The sequence below is a fragment of the Corapipo altera genome, unplaced genomic scaffold (assembly GCF_003945725.1).
Source record: "Corapipo altera isolate COAL_440 unplaced genomic scaffold, ASM394572v1 268, whole genome shotgun sequence".
NCBI lineage: Eukaryota > Metazoa > Chordata > Aves > Passeriformes > Pipridae > Corapipo > Corapipo altera.
Window position 1 is genome coordinate 9920779 of NW_020884901.1, and position 16600 is coordinate 9937378.

Below are 16600 nucleotides of genomic sequence, written 5' to 3' on the forward strand. Positions count from 1 at the left end.
GTGTTATTTCTACCATCCCTTCCTTGCAGCTCATTGCCCCAGTAAATCCCACTGCTCCATTACCATGTTATGCTGCCGAGTATTTAAATGTTCATTAATTTTGGCAGCTTGTCAATTTTTCCTTAACAAATTCAAGCAAGGGAAAGAACACAGTGACTTCATGGCTTCTCTCAGGAAAAAAGCTGATGAGAATTTCATATGAGGTGAAAGAGGAATTTCTGTTGCCTGCAGTGACCTTCCCACCAAACACTGAAGACCTGCCCTGTGCAGTGCAGAAGTGAAAGTTTCTCAGAGTTAAGATGGTAAAATCCAATTAATTAGGAAGCACTGAGCAACAAAGTGACAAGGTAAGCACCAAACCTCATCTGTTCAATTATCATGAGAAAAGGACACAATTAAGAAAGAGCTGCCCCCAGCCAGGATGGGACCACAAGGGCTTTGTGTGTTTTAAGGCTCCTCTCCAAGTTAAAATAACAAACCAAGCAGAAAAACAAATCGACCCCCAAAAGTTACCAGCATCTTTATTGATCTTTTCTGACTCCTCACATGAACATACTGCAAATTCAGCTTCTGCATCATGCCAGCTCTGATACCACTTAATTGCTGGGGGTGTAATTAAAACGCTGTGTCACCAGCCATGAACAGCAGCAACACGTCCCTGTGCCTGCTAAAGGCAGCCAGGAGCTCCCCAGACAACCTGCAAAGACTCTAGAGAAGTGATATAATATCTCACAGCACGGCACTTACTTGCTTTAAAGTGTTTTACATGGATAGAGCAGGTCATCAATCCCCAAACTCAATTCCTTTTTTAGCAAGATGGAGCAGGGAAGCACCACAGGGTTTGCTCACGTGCAGGAGCTCCTCACCCCCCAGCCACACCTGCATGCTCAAAGCATCAACATTCAGAAAAGGAATATGAGCTTCTAGAATTCTCAAAATGCCTGTTTAAAATTTTTCCTCATGTTATGTTGGGAGCTTTTCAGCAATTCCTTTCCACCAGGATTGCTCAGGGACACAAAGGGCACAGCTGGGAAACCTCCCAATGTGCTGCCACGCTTGACCCAGCCTTCAAAAACATTCCTGGTACCTCACTGGGAGATGCACATGTGTATCCACCACGCCCTGAGGTGGCTGTGGGCATGTTCTACCTGGTCCTTGCTACACCCACCACACAGGACAGTCTGATCTGGCATCCCTTGGTCTCTTCCAGGCACAGAGGGCAGTTCCTCCCAACCTGACTACACCAGGGATTGGTCAGAAGCTGCAAGGCTTTGTCCCTGTGCAGACACAGGACAACCAAATTCTCTCTTTGTGCCTTCTGAAAGAACAGATCAGGGTCTGGTGGCAGAGAAGACAAGACTGATAAGCAGGTTTTTACTCCAAGTTGCCTGAAGGAGCTGGAGCTGCAGCCAAACATCACAGATACAGCAACAGTAAAGCCCCCATGGTTTATTCCTTGTGCAATCAGGGGTCTTGGAGCAAACACAGAGTGCAGAGGGCAAATGTGGTCTCCTGAGAGCAGAACAACTGAGATCTGCAGATCTCTTCCAGCCTTTTCATCACTGGGTAAAGCCATCGAAAAGGAAGATAAAGCCAGGCTTTAAGGAGCACAGAGACCCAAGTCAGGCCCAGCAGCAGCCTGTAAATGAGGTGGTAGCTGGACCTTCTCTAAAAGCCTGGAGTGTGAGCACCCTGCACATGGCACAGGCTGCAGGAGCACAGACAGACAGACAGACAAGGCAACAAGAGCATCCATCAGACACAGAGATCTCCATAACAGAGATCTCCACAGCTTCTACACTGTTGCTTTTATCCTCCCTTTTCAGAGGGCCAGAGCTGGAAACAAAAGAACAAAGTGCAGAAAGAACAAGTTGCTGAAACAGGCCAACTGCCCAAAATGAAAAGGTCTGAGCCACATCCGTAGTGTCAGCAAGAAAGCTGTGTGGAAAAAACCCAACTGCTTGACAAATCGAGTGCTGAGGTGAGATAATGAGCTTGAGGAGAAAGCTAAAGGGGAAAAAGGAGAAATGAAAAGATGCCCTGATGAAATTATTTACAAATATCCGTCAACAGCAGCTCCTCAGGGAAGGTTTAAATGCTCTGCCTGAAGGAAGGGAAGGGAAGGCATGGCAGGTATGGGCTGGTAAAGGGCTCTGGCAGCACTTGAATTCCTTCCCAGCATGAACAGCTGACTGTTAGTGGAGATAGTACACCCAAAAAAGAGAAGTAATTCCTTATCCCAACAGCCCTTTCCTTCTCAATAAGCACATCTCATGCACACCATGGACTTGTATCATGTGCTTTACTGCAAACACAGTTCCCTGCAAATACCCAGCCTGGGGCAGCTCCAATGCTTTGGATTTTCCCATTATACCTACATGGAATAGGCACCACATTCATTCCTGGAATAGTGGCATTATCATCAACAACAAAGCTTGTGATCCCAGTTTTGCTGAAGTCAGGCACAGGGTGGGATTGCTGGGGTGTCCTGTGCAGGGCCATGATCCCTGTGGGTCCCTCCCAGCTCAGGACATTCTGTGGTTCTGTGATTCTGAAACAGCACAACCCAATATTTTTATTCCCCAGAGCCCGAGGGATTCCCAGATACTTCTGTACTAATTATTTACTTCCTATAAATTTTAGTTTTCAAACAGCTTTGCTCAGACATCCACAGCAAAGTAAAGTGGGCTGTATGTGGGAGGGCTAAAGGTCAGGACAATTATTTATGGGAGGGTTTATGCCTTTGTTGCAGGGCTTGATGTGTCATTATTCTTGCAACTACTTTTCAAAGGTATTATTTTCCTAAACACAAATCCCCTTTCCTTCCCTCAAGCTCCACAATGTTTCTAACTGGAATTAAGTTAGTGCTTCACAAAAGCAAAACAATGTAATTTCTGAACTGTATCACTTCAAGTTGTTTTATTTTTATGCTCACAAGAGAAAGAAAACCTTTAGTTCCTCTGAGCCTTTTGTCACGACAAACCACAATGATAATTACTGGGAAGCTGCTGCTGGTAAAACCTCCCAATCCAACTGTCACTGGGAAGCCAGACAAACATTCCCAAAATAACAACTAAATAATTGAGATTACTGGAGTCCCAGAACACAATCCCTTGAATAAATACCCACCAGCCAGCCCCTGTCAGGATTTCCTCTCTCTGGTTGTGTGACCAGCATGATTCATGCTCTGAGATCAAGGTGGGAGGTTACTTCATGTAATTATTATCCAAAGGCCACACTGACTATGAACAGTCTGTGCAGTGACACATGAAGATGGTTTTACTTAGAACAGGCTTTAAGCACAGGATGATTTTAAGTACCTGGTGCCTAATCTCTTGAAATTCTCTTGTTAATAGAAATGTGGAAAACAAGAACTCACTTTGCCCTTCCAAAGGCAAATTTTACAGAGTTCAGAGTAATTTTGTCCTTTCCTCACTATTCTCACTTTGAAAACAATCTTTTAAGAAAACCAGGTCTTTTATCTAACCACAATTTAGATGATGATTCAATGACAAAAACAGCATTCTGTGCCTTTGCATGGAAAACACAGTGCTCACACCACCCATGTGTCAGCCTGAACCCCCTGAACAAGCACTTTAAGGCCACAGAGCTTCAGAGAAAGAAGAAATGTCTTATTTATCCACTCTGCCATTTAATCCTCTCCAAGTCCCTCATATTGCACAGATGCAGAAATGAGCAGATTAATGGCACATGTCACGTTGCTGAAGGGGTGATGTGCAACCAGAGCCCCCAAAGCCAACACAGCAGCAGCTCTGCAGAGAAGGACAACACAGGACCAACACAGGCTCAATGATCCTGCTCTTCCTTACCTGGGATCCTGCATACCCGCAGGTGGGAGCTTGTAAATGAAGTAGTAGAACAAAAGAAATAAATAGTTTGGCAAAAATTACAGCTGTGTTTACAGAAGGAAGGAAGGAAGGGAACGAGCACAGTGTGCTGCCAGCAGTACAGGAGTGCATGTATTTAGCTTGACACAGGCTTGGGTAGAGGCAGAGATACCAGCTGGTAACAAAGAACAAGCCACAAGTCTTTGTATCAGTTGATGAGAAGCCTCATGAGAAGCTCAGATTAAACAGAGGCTCCTCTGCTCTGCTTTGTGTCTCCACAGGGCAGAGCCTGTCTCGGAAATGAAATCCTGAAATCAGCTCAGGTGAGGCACTGAAAGGGAGCAGGATGAAGGCACCTGTGCAGGCACTCAAGGAACCAGCCAAACAGTGGCTGTCTCAGCACCAAGTGACTAATCAGGACAAGCTGCCACAAAGGAGCTCCAAGCTCCGCTGCAGTGAACGTTCCCCCAGAGCACGCGCTGGCCCAAAGACAGAAACGTGATATTTCCGTGGACTTAAACAGACAGACTGTGTGCAAGTTATGGATTTTATTTTTGAGAGCTGTATTTCAAAGCACTGTTTTAAAGCAGGGCTTCAAAAACACAGTGATGGAGACAACGAAGGCGGCGCTCGCTTGAGACAAAGGGCAGCTCAATTCTGTCTCAACATTAAACTCTCAAAGTAAAAAGAGATTCCAAAGAAAAATGCCAGTAATAATTTATTTCTAAAGCTCACTGGGGATTCAGGTGGAATTCTAATAGAGTGTTCAGCACACACCTTGTCCTTGTGTCTGAAAAAATACACTCTTTCTGCAAGGTAAGGCTGTCAAAGTGTGGGTACCTGGGGGCTTGGGGGATTGTACAGACGAGAACATTCTCCATTAGAGGAAATAATTCCTCTTACTGCTCCAACTTTGAAGAGCTTTGGGGGCCTTTGAAATGTTGTGAGCCATTTTCTAATATGAGAATCCATAGAGGAAAAAATCCACAGTGTAGGCCAACAGAAAGAAGCATCATGTTCAGTGCCCTGGTCACCTCCTGGTATTAAACCCAACTTATGACAGGTCTCAGGAGGTCACAAATACTCATGTTCCTTCTGCAGAAATCGAGCACAAAACCCCAGCACATTAAGTTTCACCCCCAAACGTTGTTTGCAGAACAGGATGTTCCAGGATGCCTGTTATCCTGCGGGATCTGTCCCAGCCCAGTGGCACTGGAGCGCTCAGATCCGGTAGCACCAGCACCGACTGGGCTGGGCTGGAAGGGACCTTAGAGACCACCCAGTTCCACCCCCCTACCATGGGCAGGGACATCTTCCACTAGACCAAGTTGCTCCAAGCCCCATCCAGCCCCAGTAAGTCACCTACCTGGCCCCTCCACCCCCCAGCACCAGCGCTATGGCGTTCCCGGTCAGGACACGGGCCAGGCGGGAGAAGTCGGAGTGACGGTCCGGTGGCTTCTGGAACACCCGTTCATACATCTCTATCTGCAGAGGAGAGGCACAGGAGAGGCAGCCAACAACATCCTGCTAAAAGATGCTACAAAGACGAGGGGACTGGAGCACCTCTCTTGTGAGGGAAAGCTGGGGGAGCTGGGGCTGTTCAGCCTCGGGAAGAGAAGACTGAGAGGGAACTTCATCCATGTCCATCAGTGCCTGCAGGGAGGGGGCAGAGCATGGACCAGGCTCTGCTTGGGGGGCCCAGCAATGGCACAAGAGGAACAGGCAGAAACTGATGCCCGGGAAGTTCCACCTGAACATGAGGAAGAACTTCTTTGCTGGGCAGTGACCAGAGAGGGTGTGGAGTGTCCTCACTGCGGATATTCCAGAACCATCTGGACACAATCCTGGGTGACTGCTCCAGGGGACCCTGGTGGAGCAGGCAGGGACCACTGGATGACCCACTGTGGTCCCTTCCAGCCTGAACCTGTATGTGACTCTGTTCCAAGTGGGTGTCTGTTCTTCAAAGGAACAGAGGGTCAATGAACTACCCAAACAGTTCTAGAGATCAAGTGCCTCTCTCAGTCTTCCATAGCTGCTGGGAGAATTTCATGCTAGTACAGTATTTCCTTTGGACCTGTTTCTTTCTTGATAAAGATTTGAAATTCCTGAGAAGCACCCCAGGCTACCTCTGCCTTATTTTTGGCATGGTTTTGGCAAGCACAGGGATCCTCCCAACAAAAAGGAATCTATGGCACATACCTTTCAAAGTGACTCTGAGATAGTATTTATTGTCTTCAGGATATCAAAAAGCCAAATATGCATCCTTAAAGAAAACATGGGCCCCTTATCCCTGTTTCCTTTATTAAATTGAGGCCAAACAGATCTAAAGAGAACTCTGTGTAAGAGCCCATTGCACATCAGAACACCATGGAGTATCATTATCCCAGATCCCTTTGGATACATGGATTACAGGTAAGGTGTAATCCATGGGATTACAGCAAGGGGCCAGCCACCAAATCAGGAATCTCTTACCAGCTTGGGCAGACTCCTTTTGGAGAAGACTCTGCGTGGACAGTGGAGGTGGAGATGAGCAGAACACCAGCTGCGCATGTTGAGCCATTCCACAGTTCGGGAAGGGAGGGGCCCATCCTCCTTATGGAGCAGGATGAGCTGCTTCTGGGCTCTCACTGCAGTGTTCTCCAGCATCCTCTCCAGCTACAGCAGGTTATGGACACCAGAGGAATGGGGGGTCAGGTACTGCCTGCTCCAGTATCAGTGTAACAGGTATGAGACACACACACCCCCCTCATCCCCATTCCCACCTGAACCCACAGACAACTCTGCACAACAAGAACCCCCAGACATGATGGATTTAGACAACTGATTTGCCTGATTTTAGACTTCTGGCACACAGACAAAGATTCAAACCTAAATGCTTTTGACCCAAAGCAGGCCATGAAATGCACATGCAGACACACCCTCTCCATGCAACATGAGATGCTTCCCAAGCCCTACTCAAGCCTACAAATGTTCAGCATGTTTTCTTCTTTCCCCTCCCATCAGTTCACTTTTTCCTCCTTGTATTTCTGATTTTGACTTGTTTTTTTGTTGGTTTAGGCAACTGCTGGCAGCTGCTGTGCCTGTGCTCCCTGCCTCCCACACCCAGGCACAAAGAACCAGCACAGAGGGACACAAGGGCTGCACGTGGGACCTGTCCAGGCTCTTTGGAGTCAGACTCAGCACTTCACAGTCCTAAAAAAAAACCTCCACTTGGGATCTTATTTTTAAATTTCTTGCAGAATTTATGTGCCTGGTCAAACTTTGGTAATAAAACATAAAAATAATAAAAATAGATAGTAAAGGAAAAAAAATTACAGCTTACAAGCTGTAATAAAATAGATTAAATTATTCATACACTGCAATTTAGATCTACTTTTTCCTAGGCACACACCATGAGTTTCATCCAGGCAGAAAAGAATTTCTCTTTCTCTGTGTGGAGACTCTGTTAAGAAATTCTGGGCAGAAACTCAAAGGTTCAAAGCAATTTCCTTTTGATTTACCATTGGCCAAAATGACTCTTTAGAGGAAAAGAACTTTGCTGAAAACACTCCTCCATAAAACTTGACCTTTCAGGGGGTTCTCATGCAATTCTTTTCCCATTTCTAGCACGCATTTCCCAGGAATATTTCATTATTTACGCTTCGCTGGGCATTAAACCCGGAAAAACTCCTGAGTGTGGAACGACACCCTTTGAGCTGGGCTGCCAGAGGTGCAAAGAGGGGTGTTCCCAACCTCTCCCACGGTGGGCTCCTGGTCCCCCAGCCCCACGATGAGGATGCAGTCGGCCTGGCGGATGCAGCGCTGGGTCCAGGGGGTCAGGGAGCTGTCAGCCTGGTACAGCACGATGCGGTGGATGTCCTCCTGCTGGCCCAGCCAGCTGGTCAGCCTGTACTCATGGATGCTGGGACAGAGCAGGAAAACACAAACGGGTTTATGTCACAACTCCCAAGAGAAAAGACAGGAATCTGACATGTCACCAACCCCGGCAGAGCTCAAGGAGTGTTTGGATGATACCTTCAGGCAGCCGAGGGAATGGCTGGAGCTGTGCCAGGGCAGGGTCAGGTTGGATCTCAGGAAAAGGTTCTTCCCCCAGAGGCTGGTTGGGCACTGACCAGGCTCCCCAGGGCAGTGGGCACAGCACCAAGGCTGCCAGAGCTCCAGGAGGGTTTGGATGATCCTCTGGGGCACAGGGTGTGACCCTTGGGGATGGGCCTGTGCAGGGCTGAGGGTTGGACTGATGATCGTGGTGGGTCCCTTCCAACTCAGAATATTCTGGGATTCTGTGAAAATCTGAAGGGCAGAGACCTGCCCTATTGCTCAGCCAGTCTAAGAATCTTATCTGCTCCCATCTCCAGGCTCATGCTTGCTCTGTTTCTCCAGTACTTATACTATTACACACATACACCAAGGAAGGAGGATGCAGTGATGCCTCACTTCACTAAAGCTTCCATGGCATCCCTAAGAATGAGCACACAGTGACTACTTGGAGCAATTCAGCTTTTCCAATCTCACAAGTGATAAACTGACTATGGAAAAAACCCCACACGTTTGAAACAAATACTTTTCAAACACTGTTCATAGAATCATAGAATATCCTGAACTGGAAGGGAACCACAAGGATCATCCAGTCCAACTCCTGGCCCTGCACAGACACCCCAACAATCCCACCCTGTCCCTCAGAGCGTTGTCCAAACCCTCCTGGAGCTCTGGCAGCCTTGGTGCTGTGCCCACTGCCCTGGGGAGCCTGGTCAGTGCCAACCACCCTCTGGGGGAGGAACCTTTTCCTGAGATCCAACCTGACCCTGCCCTGGCACAGCTCCAGCCATTGTCTCCAACACTTGGATGAGAAAGCCCTATGCATGTCAGAATACAGGGTTTTATTCCCAAACTCTCTATTTATGAGAGCAGTACAGAGTCTTTCTTCACTTTCCCCCAGTAACAAGGAGGGCAGGTACCTGTCGAGGGCAGCAGAACCCAGTCTCTGTTTGATGTTGTCACTGGTGAGCAGCAGGGCAGGACCTGCAGGAACAAGGAATTTCATCTGTGAACATTTGTCATTGAGCTCCTGACAAAGTGTGGAGAACACTGCCCAGGGAAGCTGTGGCTGCCCCATCCCTGGAAGTGTCCAAGATCAGGTTGGACAGGGCTTGGAGCAACCTGGGCTGGTGGAAGGTGTCCCTGAAGGAGGAAGAATGAGATGAGCTTTAAGGTCTCTTTCAACCCAAACCAGTCTATGGTTCCATGAAGTTGCTTTGAAGATGGTGATGGCTCAGTGCATTGATCAGGGCTGTTGTAGAAGAAGGAGCTAGCACAAAGTCTCACAAAAAAATTCACACCTGTCTACAAACACATCTTCCTATTCTCCATATTCCCAGAGCTCTGCTACTGCATCACTCACAACTTACAAGCTCTGTTATCCCATTCCTCAGTGTCATGTAGGATCAAAGAATCCCAGACTGGTTTGGGTTGGAAGGGACCTTAAAACTCATCTCATGGCATGTCCCTGCCATGGGCCAGGACACCTTCCACTGGACCAGGTTGCTCCAAGCCCCATCCAACCTGGCTCTGGTGACAGTTCCTACTGCAGCTGCATGTTCACAAACACAGCATTCAGAACACCATGGACCTTTACAACCATGGAAAGCCCAGGAACCTGGTTGCATAGAAGAGAAGCTGTTTGACAGCCTGAAATACAGAGTTTGTTCATCCTGCATGGAACCAACCTCCCAGGTGAACCCTAAACCTCTCTGTAGCAGTACTACTTCTTACTCAACACACCAACAGGAATCTCACCCAAAATACTCTCAGATCTGTAGGACACAGTTAAACTCCACTAGAGAAACAGGCACACACATATCTGGCAATAACTTTAGATCTGAGCTGAACTTTGTTGCACAGAAAGCTTCTTGCATCCACTTTAGTTTAATTTTCTTATGAGCAACTCTATTTCAGCAGCAGCAATTTGTGCCATATGTGGTGGAGGCTGCAGAGTGACTGCAGCTAAATACAAAAGAAAGCAAAGAAAAGAAAACTTGAGGGAATGACTGCACACCTAAAGAAAACATTACCTGCCTCTTATTGAGAGAGAAAGTCACATTTACAAGACATGACAGAGCAGCTGCTTTGTATTCGTGTTTTCATTGTGCAATCCTTCATTGTTTCATTAAGAAAAGAACTCAAATTCATGTACCAAATAACAAAACACTTCATTATGTGAGGGCTCTCAAGGCAAGGTTATGATGTGTTCAGTAAAAACCACGGAACCGTGAACGAACAACATGGGAAAAGGTCACAATTTCACACTAACATGTTCGAAAAGCAAAACCCACAAGCACAGATTGGAGCCGGCCAACCTGACCTTCAGGGCCAACTCAACCCCCAGTGCTTGATTATTCACTCTGCTTTAACAGACTTCAGTGTTAGACTTGAAAAAGCTCACAAGTATGATTTTTCATCTTGCATTTTCAAACACCCAAATAACGTTTGGTCTTTGTTACACTTATGATGAAGAAAGAGCAAACAAAAACAGACAAAAATATCCCATAAGCAGAGACCAAAAGATAAAAAGTAACAGCTGGTGAGAAAGCACAAAAAAGAGGATGATTTAAGGGTAGAATTTAACTTCCTCACCCTCCAATAAAGGTTCTGGAACCTGGTTCCTAAGAAAGCAAGGAGGGAATGAGCTCAGCAGCATTTCCAGAGCAGACCTGGTTTAACTTGCCCTTCCCTCCTCCCTCTGCTGCTCCCCGACCTGTCCAACTGCAGGGAACAGCCCCAGTGCCTGGTGAGGGGGGTTATCACCTTATTTTTGACATTGGGAGATTCTCTGAGCTGATTTACCATTCACCTGACAAAGAGCAGGTCTAGCACAGCTTTCAATGGCATAATGGGATAAGAGAGAAGAAATACTGATGGCATTGCACGTGACAAAGCCAGCAAGAGATAGAGGGCAGGCCAGTTCTGAAAGCATTCAAGAGCAGAGTTATCATCAGTGTTTGCTAATGTGTCAGATCCTCAGCAAAATAGAAATTATATGCAGATAAAATATTCTTCCAGGATATGTGACTTACAAAGCTTTGTGACAGTGGTGGAAGTTTAGCAGGCAAAGATAAACAGCCAGGAATGCCAAATGAGCTGAGGAATACAATAAAAATGTCAAGTAGGAGAGACTAACACCAAGGAGGGAACAGCCCAGCTGGGCTCCACCTCTGCCTTGGCCTGTTCCCTGCCTGCCCCTGGGCACTGAGATCCAGGAGCATCAGCAGTGGAGTGAGGAGTGTCCCAAACTGGTGATGCACCAGGGCCCAGGCCCTAAGGGGACACCATTAAACCCAGGGGACACCATTAAACCCAGTGACCTGCAGCCAGAACACCTCTCATACAAGGGGAGAGGCAGAGTTTGTAGGGCTGGGGTGAATCTTTCTCCCAGTCAAAGGTGATGGCAACTTCAGCCACAGTACCTTGACTGGAGACAACCCGTGCCCATCAAGCACCACAGGAGCCTTGGAGAGGTCTATGGCTTATAAATCACATTCACTCCCCTCCTTTTTGGCTTGGGAAAGCAGCAGTTCACAGCACAGGACACAAACAGGGGTGACCAGACAGATCCTGGCTGTGCCAGCTCAGGAGGAGCCTGCCCAGCATCCATCCCATCCCACTCCATCCCATCCCATCCCACCCCATACATCGGTGGCACAGGACAAAGATTCCCAGACCTTTACTTATGCCCAGCACAGAACACAGTGATGATTCCAACAGAACCAACTCTGTTTTGTCTCAGAAACACCAACCATCTGCTCCACACTCCCAATTTCTCACAGGCTCCCAATTAATTGATCATTAAATAACCCTCCATTAGTGTGCTCAAGAACACCAACATATGCGAGCTCAGAAAACAGAACGACCAAAAGTGTCCTTGAAACTCAACTGCTGAGAGCAACAAAGTAATAAAAAACCAACATTCTCATCCCTGCAAGTGTCCAAGGCCAGGCTGGATAGGGCTTGGAGCAACCTGGGCTAGTGGGAGGTGTCCCTGCCCATGGCAGGGGGTGGAACTGGATGAGCTTTAAGGTCCCTTCCAATCCAACCATTCCATGATTCCATGATGATTCAAGTCCACATCCCTCAAACAGCCACCCCTGCAGGCAGGAGTGACCAAGTCCATGTGTTAGTGCATCCTTGGAGTGCATCATCCCCGTTACACACCTGTGCTACATCACCCAGTGATGCTTCCTCCACACCCAGCATCAACCCCGTGGGCAACTAACTCACAGTTGGCACCATGGACACCCCCCTGCATCCCTCAGGGAATGTGCTCCTTCAGCAGGACCAGACACAGGGTGAACAGCTCAAAGGTAAGAGCACAGGAGAGGTGATACGAGGTAACATGAAATATTAATCTGAGCCCTGCAGTGTGTCTCTGACAGCAGCCAGAGCAGATTGCTGGGGAGGAGGAGTATTAGAGCAAGGACAACGTAATGCCATCCTCTGAGCCCCCAGCCATCTGCAGCTCAGGGAATTCTCAAGCCTGGGGTGGTGACTTTCAATAGCCAGGGGGGATTTTTCTTTCACTGAAGAACTCACTGGGCTTCTGAATCCCAGCTTTTATGTGCTTCAGGTTAGAGAATTCCATGGCAGCAGCTCAGGGGGATCATGATTCATGGGGAAACCTCCTGGAGCACCTCAATCCGTGCTCCAGAGCCATCTGTTTTTCAGTACAGAACTACAATTCCAAGAAAGAGAAGAGAGGAGAAAGAAAAGCTGGGAAATATCAGAGGTCTGGTTCATTTTCTCTTCCAAGAACAAAGGGCACTGAAGGGAAGGGTTGTGGCAGCTCTTCAGCAAAGCTCCCAAACTCCTGCCCCAGTGAGGGGACAAAGGCACCACATGAGAGACATAAAACCCTTCCTTTCTTTCCAAGAATGAGCAAGGGACTCACTTTGGTAATTTTTTTTATATAACATTAATTTCCTAAGATATGCAGGAGTTGGAACACAGGTGTCCTAGTTCTTAGTCCAATAAAACACAATCCAAAAGTTGCCTAGAAAACTCAGATGCCCAGAGGGCAAGGGATGATTTTGAGGCTCAGAAATCCACCTTACCTGGAAAACTTACACCAAAAGATACAGTCAGTACAAAATGCATCATGGAAACATTTTAGCAGAGCAAACTTATTTGGCTGGACTCCATCAAAAGAAAATTTACTTTTGGCCTAATAAAAGTCTACAAAATTATGTGTCAAAGAGACTGAACTGATAAATGAGTTGGATGGCAGAAGATCTAACCCATTAAAAAATACCAAATTGTGCCAGGGTCCAGGAACCACAGTGAACATTTCACATTTAAATCTAATCTGTGTGTAAAGAAAGGAAATTCAGGCAGAACTAAAATTAAAAACTCAAATAAATTATTAATAAAGATATTTCAGTGAGCTCTCCAATACATTATACATTTTTAGAACTGAAAAGAAAGCTTAAATTTAAAGGGCAGAAAGGAATGAGAGAGACACATATGTTGGATTTGAATCCCTCTGTACTTCAGTTTGAAATTCTATGAGATCAGAGGGCTCCCACATAGAGCCAGAATTCACACAGCCATGTGGTGTCTTTTAGCTGGTCTCAGTAAAGGAACAAAAAAAAATAGTTAGGCAAATACTTCTGAAAAATCTGAATACTGCAGAAGAACTTCTTATCAAAAGATGCTCTCAACTCCACCAGCATTCAGAGGAAGAAATATTCCTAATAAAAATAGACATCATGAACACCAGGCAGAATTCACCAGCACAGCAGTAAAACCTGCACACCTTCCTGGTGCTCCAGATCAGAGCTGGAAAATTCTGTTCCTGCTTTCTGGGAGTTGTACATTGTGCAGCCTCTTCCCCTGGAGCCCCAGAGCCCCCGATTCCCAGGCAGTGAGCCTGCAGCACACAGAGGTGCAGCCCCGGGCACCGTGCCCTGCAGGACCCTCCCGTGCTGCCCACAGTGCTCAGGGCATGGTCCATGTTGGTCCCTGTCCCAAAGGGAAGGCAGGGCCACGTCCAGTTACTGCTGCCAGGTACCAACCCCTTCAGCACCAGCTTCTGGCACCCACTCAGAGCCTCCAGCCCCGGGGGCCCAGCGTGGGAAGGACGTGGAGCTGCTGGAGGAGTCCAGAGGAGGCACCAACGTGATCAGAGGGATGGAGCAGCTCTGCTGGGAGGAAAGGGTGGGAGAGCTGGGATTGTTCAGCCTGGAGAAGAGAAGGCTCTGGGGTGACCTGATTGTGGCCTTTTAGTGCCTGAAGGAGCCACCAAGAAAAATGGAGAGAGATTATTTACAGTGGCCTGGAGGGAGAGGACAAGGGGGAATGGCTTCACATTGCCAGAGCAGGGTTAGATGGGATATTGGGAAGAAATTGTTTTCCCTGTGAGGGTGGGGAGGCCCTGGCACAGGTTGCCCAGAGAAGCTGTGGCTGCCCCATCCCTGGAAGTGTCCAAGGCCACGTTGGATGGGGCTTGGAGCAACCTGGGCTAGTGGAAGGTGTCCCTGCACATGGCAGGGGTGGAACAAGACAAGCTTGAAGGTCCCTTCCAACCCAAGCCATTCCATGATCCTAAGCTCCATGGGAGCATGAACATTCCTTAGCATTTAACTGGAACACGGTCACACTGTCTGGAAACAACATCTGAATTATCATAAATCACAGGAACACCAAATGTCAGAGAAACCAGCACAAATGGGCTGGAGAGAGCTGTGGGTGTTCCCACACCTTGATGGTCCCTGTCTGCAGAGCACAAGCACAGCTGGCCAGGCCAGGGTGTCCTGGGGCACAGAAAGCCCATGGTGGAGAGCAGGCTGCTCACCTGAGCTGTTCCCAGTACAAATCAAACCATTTAAAAAAAGAAATTTGAAAAAAAAAATAAAATTAAACCCACACAAGAGAATTTAGCAGCAAAACCACTTAGTCCTGTCTCGTTACAGGCAAAAGTGGTTTTTTTACAAGAACTGGAGAAGACTGAATACTTCTCCAGTTCTTGCAGACAGTATATATTCACTAACAGACTGAGATCTTCTATTTGTCAGTATTTTTATATTCCTTTAATAAGACAGAAGTGGCTAAAAATTACCAAGAAAAACCCACCCCAAAATCCTGTTTAATAGATTAACCAGCAACCAGCTCTAACTCCAAGCACTGCCAACAACCTTCTCATGCCAGTTCCAGGAAAAGGAAAACCATCCCCTAACTGTTATGTTGTTGTGTCACAACCCAGCCTGCATTCCCACCACGCTCCCAGGGATGAGGGTCAGCCTATATCCCAAGGGCAGGATCCTTCCCAGAGCTGCAGCAGCTGAAAACTCAGGATGATTCCTGCAATGATCTCAGTGTTCCTGCCTCCATCCTCCTAATTCCTTCTTTTCTCTTGTCTCCAACTTGCAGCAGGAGAATTCAAGGCACCACTGCAATATTCAGCTAAGTTAATATTAATGGTAAGAGGAAGAAATTTTCTAAAATAACATATTAAGTTGCAAAAGGAAGCTAAAACCAGCTGCTTTCCCCTCACATGCTAAGGCTGCCCTCCACTGCTCTGGAACATATTTGAAGCCCAGAGCTTCAAATGTAAATATGAATCAAATGTTATGTCAAGTGTTAAATAGAAACAGCTGATTAGAATTTACAATTAAAACAAAAGTTGGTTAAAACCAAAAAATAAACACAAAAATAAAATGCAAACAGCAGCAAATCTACACAGTGAACCCCCTTATCTTCAAATCCAGGAACATGTACACTGAGGCTTCCTTAAGACAAGATTTTCAATTAAGCCTCTCAAGCACATTAAGTAACACCTCTCATTTCCATAAATGCAGGGCAGGTCTAATCACAGTTCACACCCAACCCTAAGTGCTAATTAGCCCAGCTGATAGTTGGAAGCTCAGGTAAGTGCCCAGGTGGCAGCAGCACATGGAATCATGGAATCCCAAACTGCTTTGGGTTGGAAGGGACCTTAAAGATCATCCAGACCAACCCCCTGCCATGGGCAGGGACACCTTCCACCAGCCCAGGTGGCTCCAAGCCCCGTCCAACGTGGCCTTGGACACTTCCAGGGATGGGGCAGCCACAGCTTCTCTGGGCAACAGTTCCCCCCCCGTCAAATGTACAGGTGAATACCAAGACAACCTGAAAACAAATCAAAATCTCACTTCATTATTCAGTTCATTTTTTGGTGCAAGAAATTAGGAGAAAACACTCTAAACCCTCACAGCAAAGCACCATCTGCACACAGTCCTTCATCAGGCACTGACAAGGAACACCCAAACAATTTACACCCAGAGTGCAAAGGAGAAAATACAAAAGCTTAAAAAAAAAGGAGAGAAAACAAGGGAGAAAAAAGAGAGAAAACAAGGGAGAAAAAAAGAGAGAAAACAAGGTGGGGGGGAAAAAGGGGAAAACAAGGGAGGAAAAAGAGAGCAAACAAGGAAAGAGGGAAAAGGGGAAAAAAAGACGGGAAGGGGAGGAAAGGGGGGAAAAAGGGGAGAAAAAAAAGGGGGAGGAAAAAAAAGGGGGAGAAAAAAAGGGGGAGAAAAAAGGGGGAGAAAAAAGGGGGAGAAAAAAGGGGGAGAAAAAAGGGGGAGAAAAAAGGGGGAGAAAAAAGGGGGAGAAAAAAGGGGGGAGAAAAAAAGGGGGAGAAAAAAAGGGGGAGAAAAAAAGGGGGAGAAAAAAAGGGGGAGAAAAAAAGGGGAGAAAAAAAGGGGGAGAAAAAAAGGGGGAGAAAAAAA

General features: G+C 47.0%; 1 protein-coding gene across 2 annotated transcripts in view; it reads right to left on the minus strand.

The window, feature by feature from the left end:
• PNPLA7 (patatin like phospholipase domain containing 7) overlaps window positions 1–16600 on the minus strand; it is a 133170-nt gene that overhangs the window by 45740 nt on the left and 70830 nt on the right. For both annotated transcript variants that reach the window (XM_027649990.1, XM_027649989.1), the window contains exons 23-26: window positions 8804–8867; window positions 7581–7749; window positions 6321–6503; window positions 5215–5333 (exon numbers count right to left, since the gene is read on the minus strand). In XM_027649990.1, coding sequence (XP_027505791.1) covers window positions 5215–5333; window positions 6321–6503; window positions 7581–7749; window positions 8804–8867 — 535 coding nt within the window. The remainder of the gene's footprint in view (window positions 1–5214; window positions 5334–6320; window positions 6504–7580; window positions 7750–8803; window positions 8868–16600) is intronic.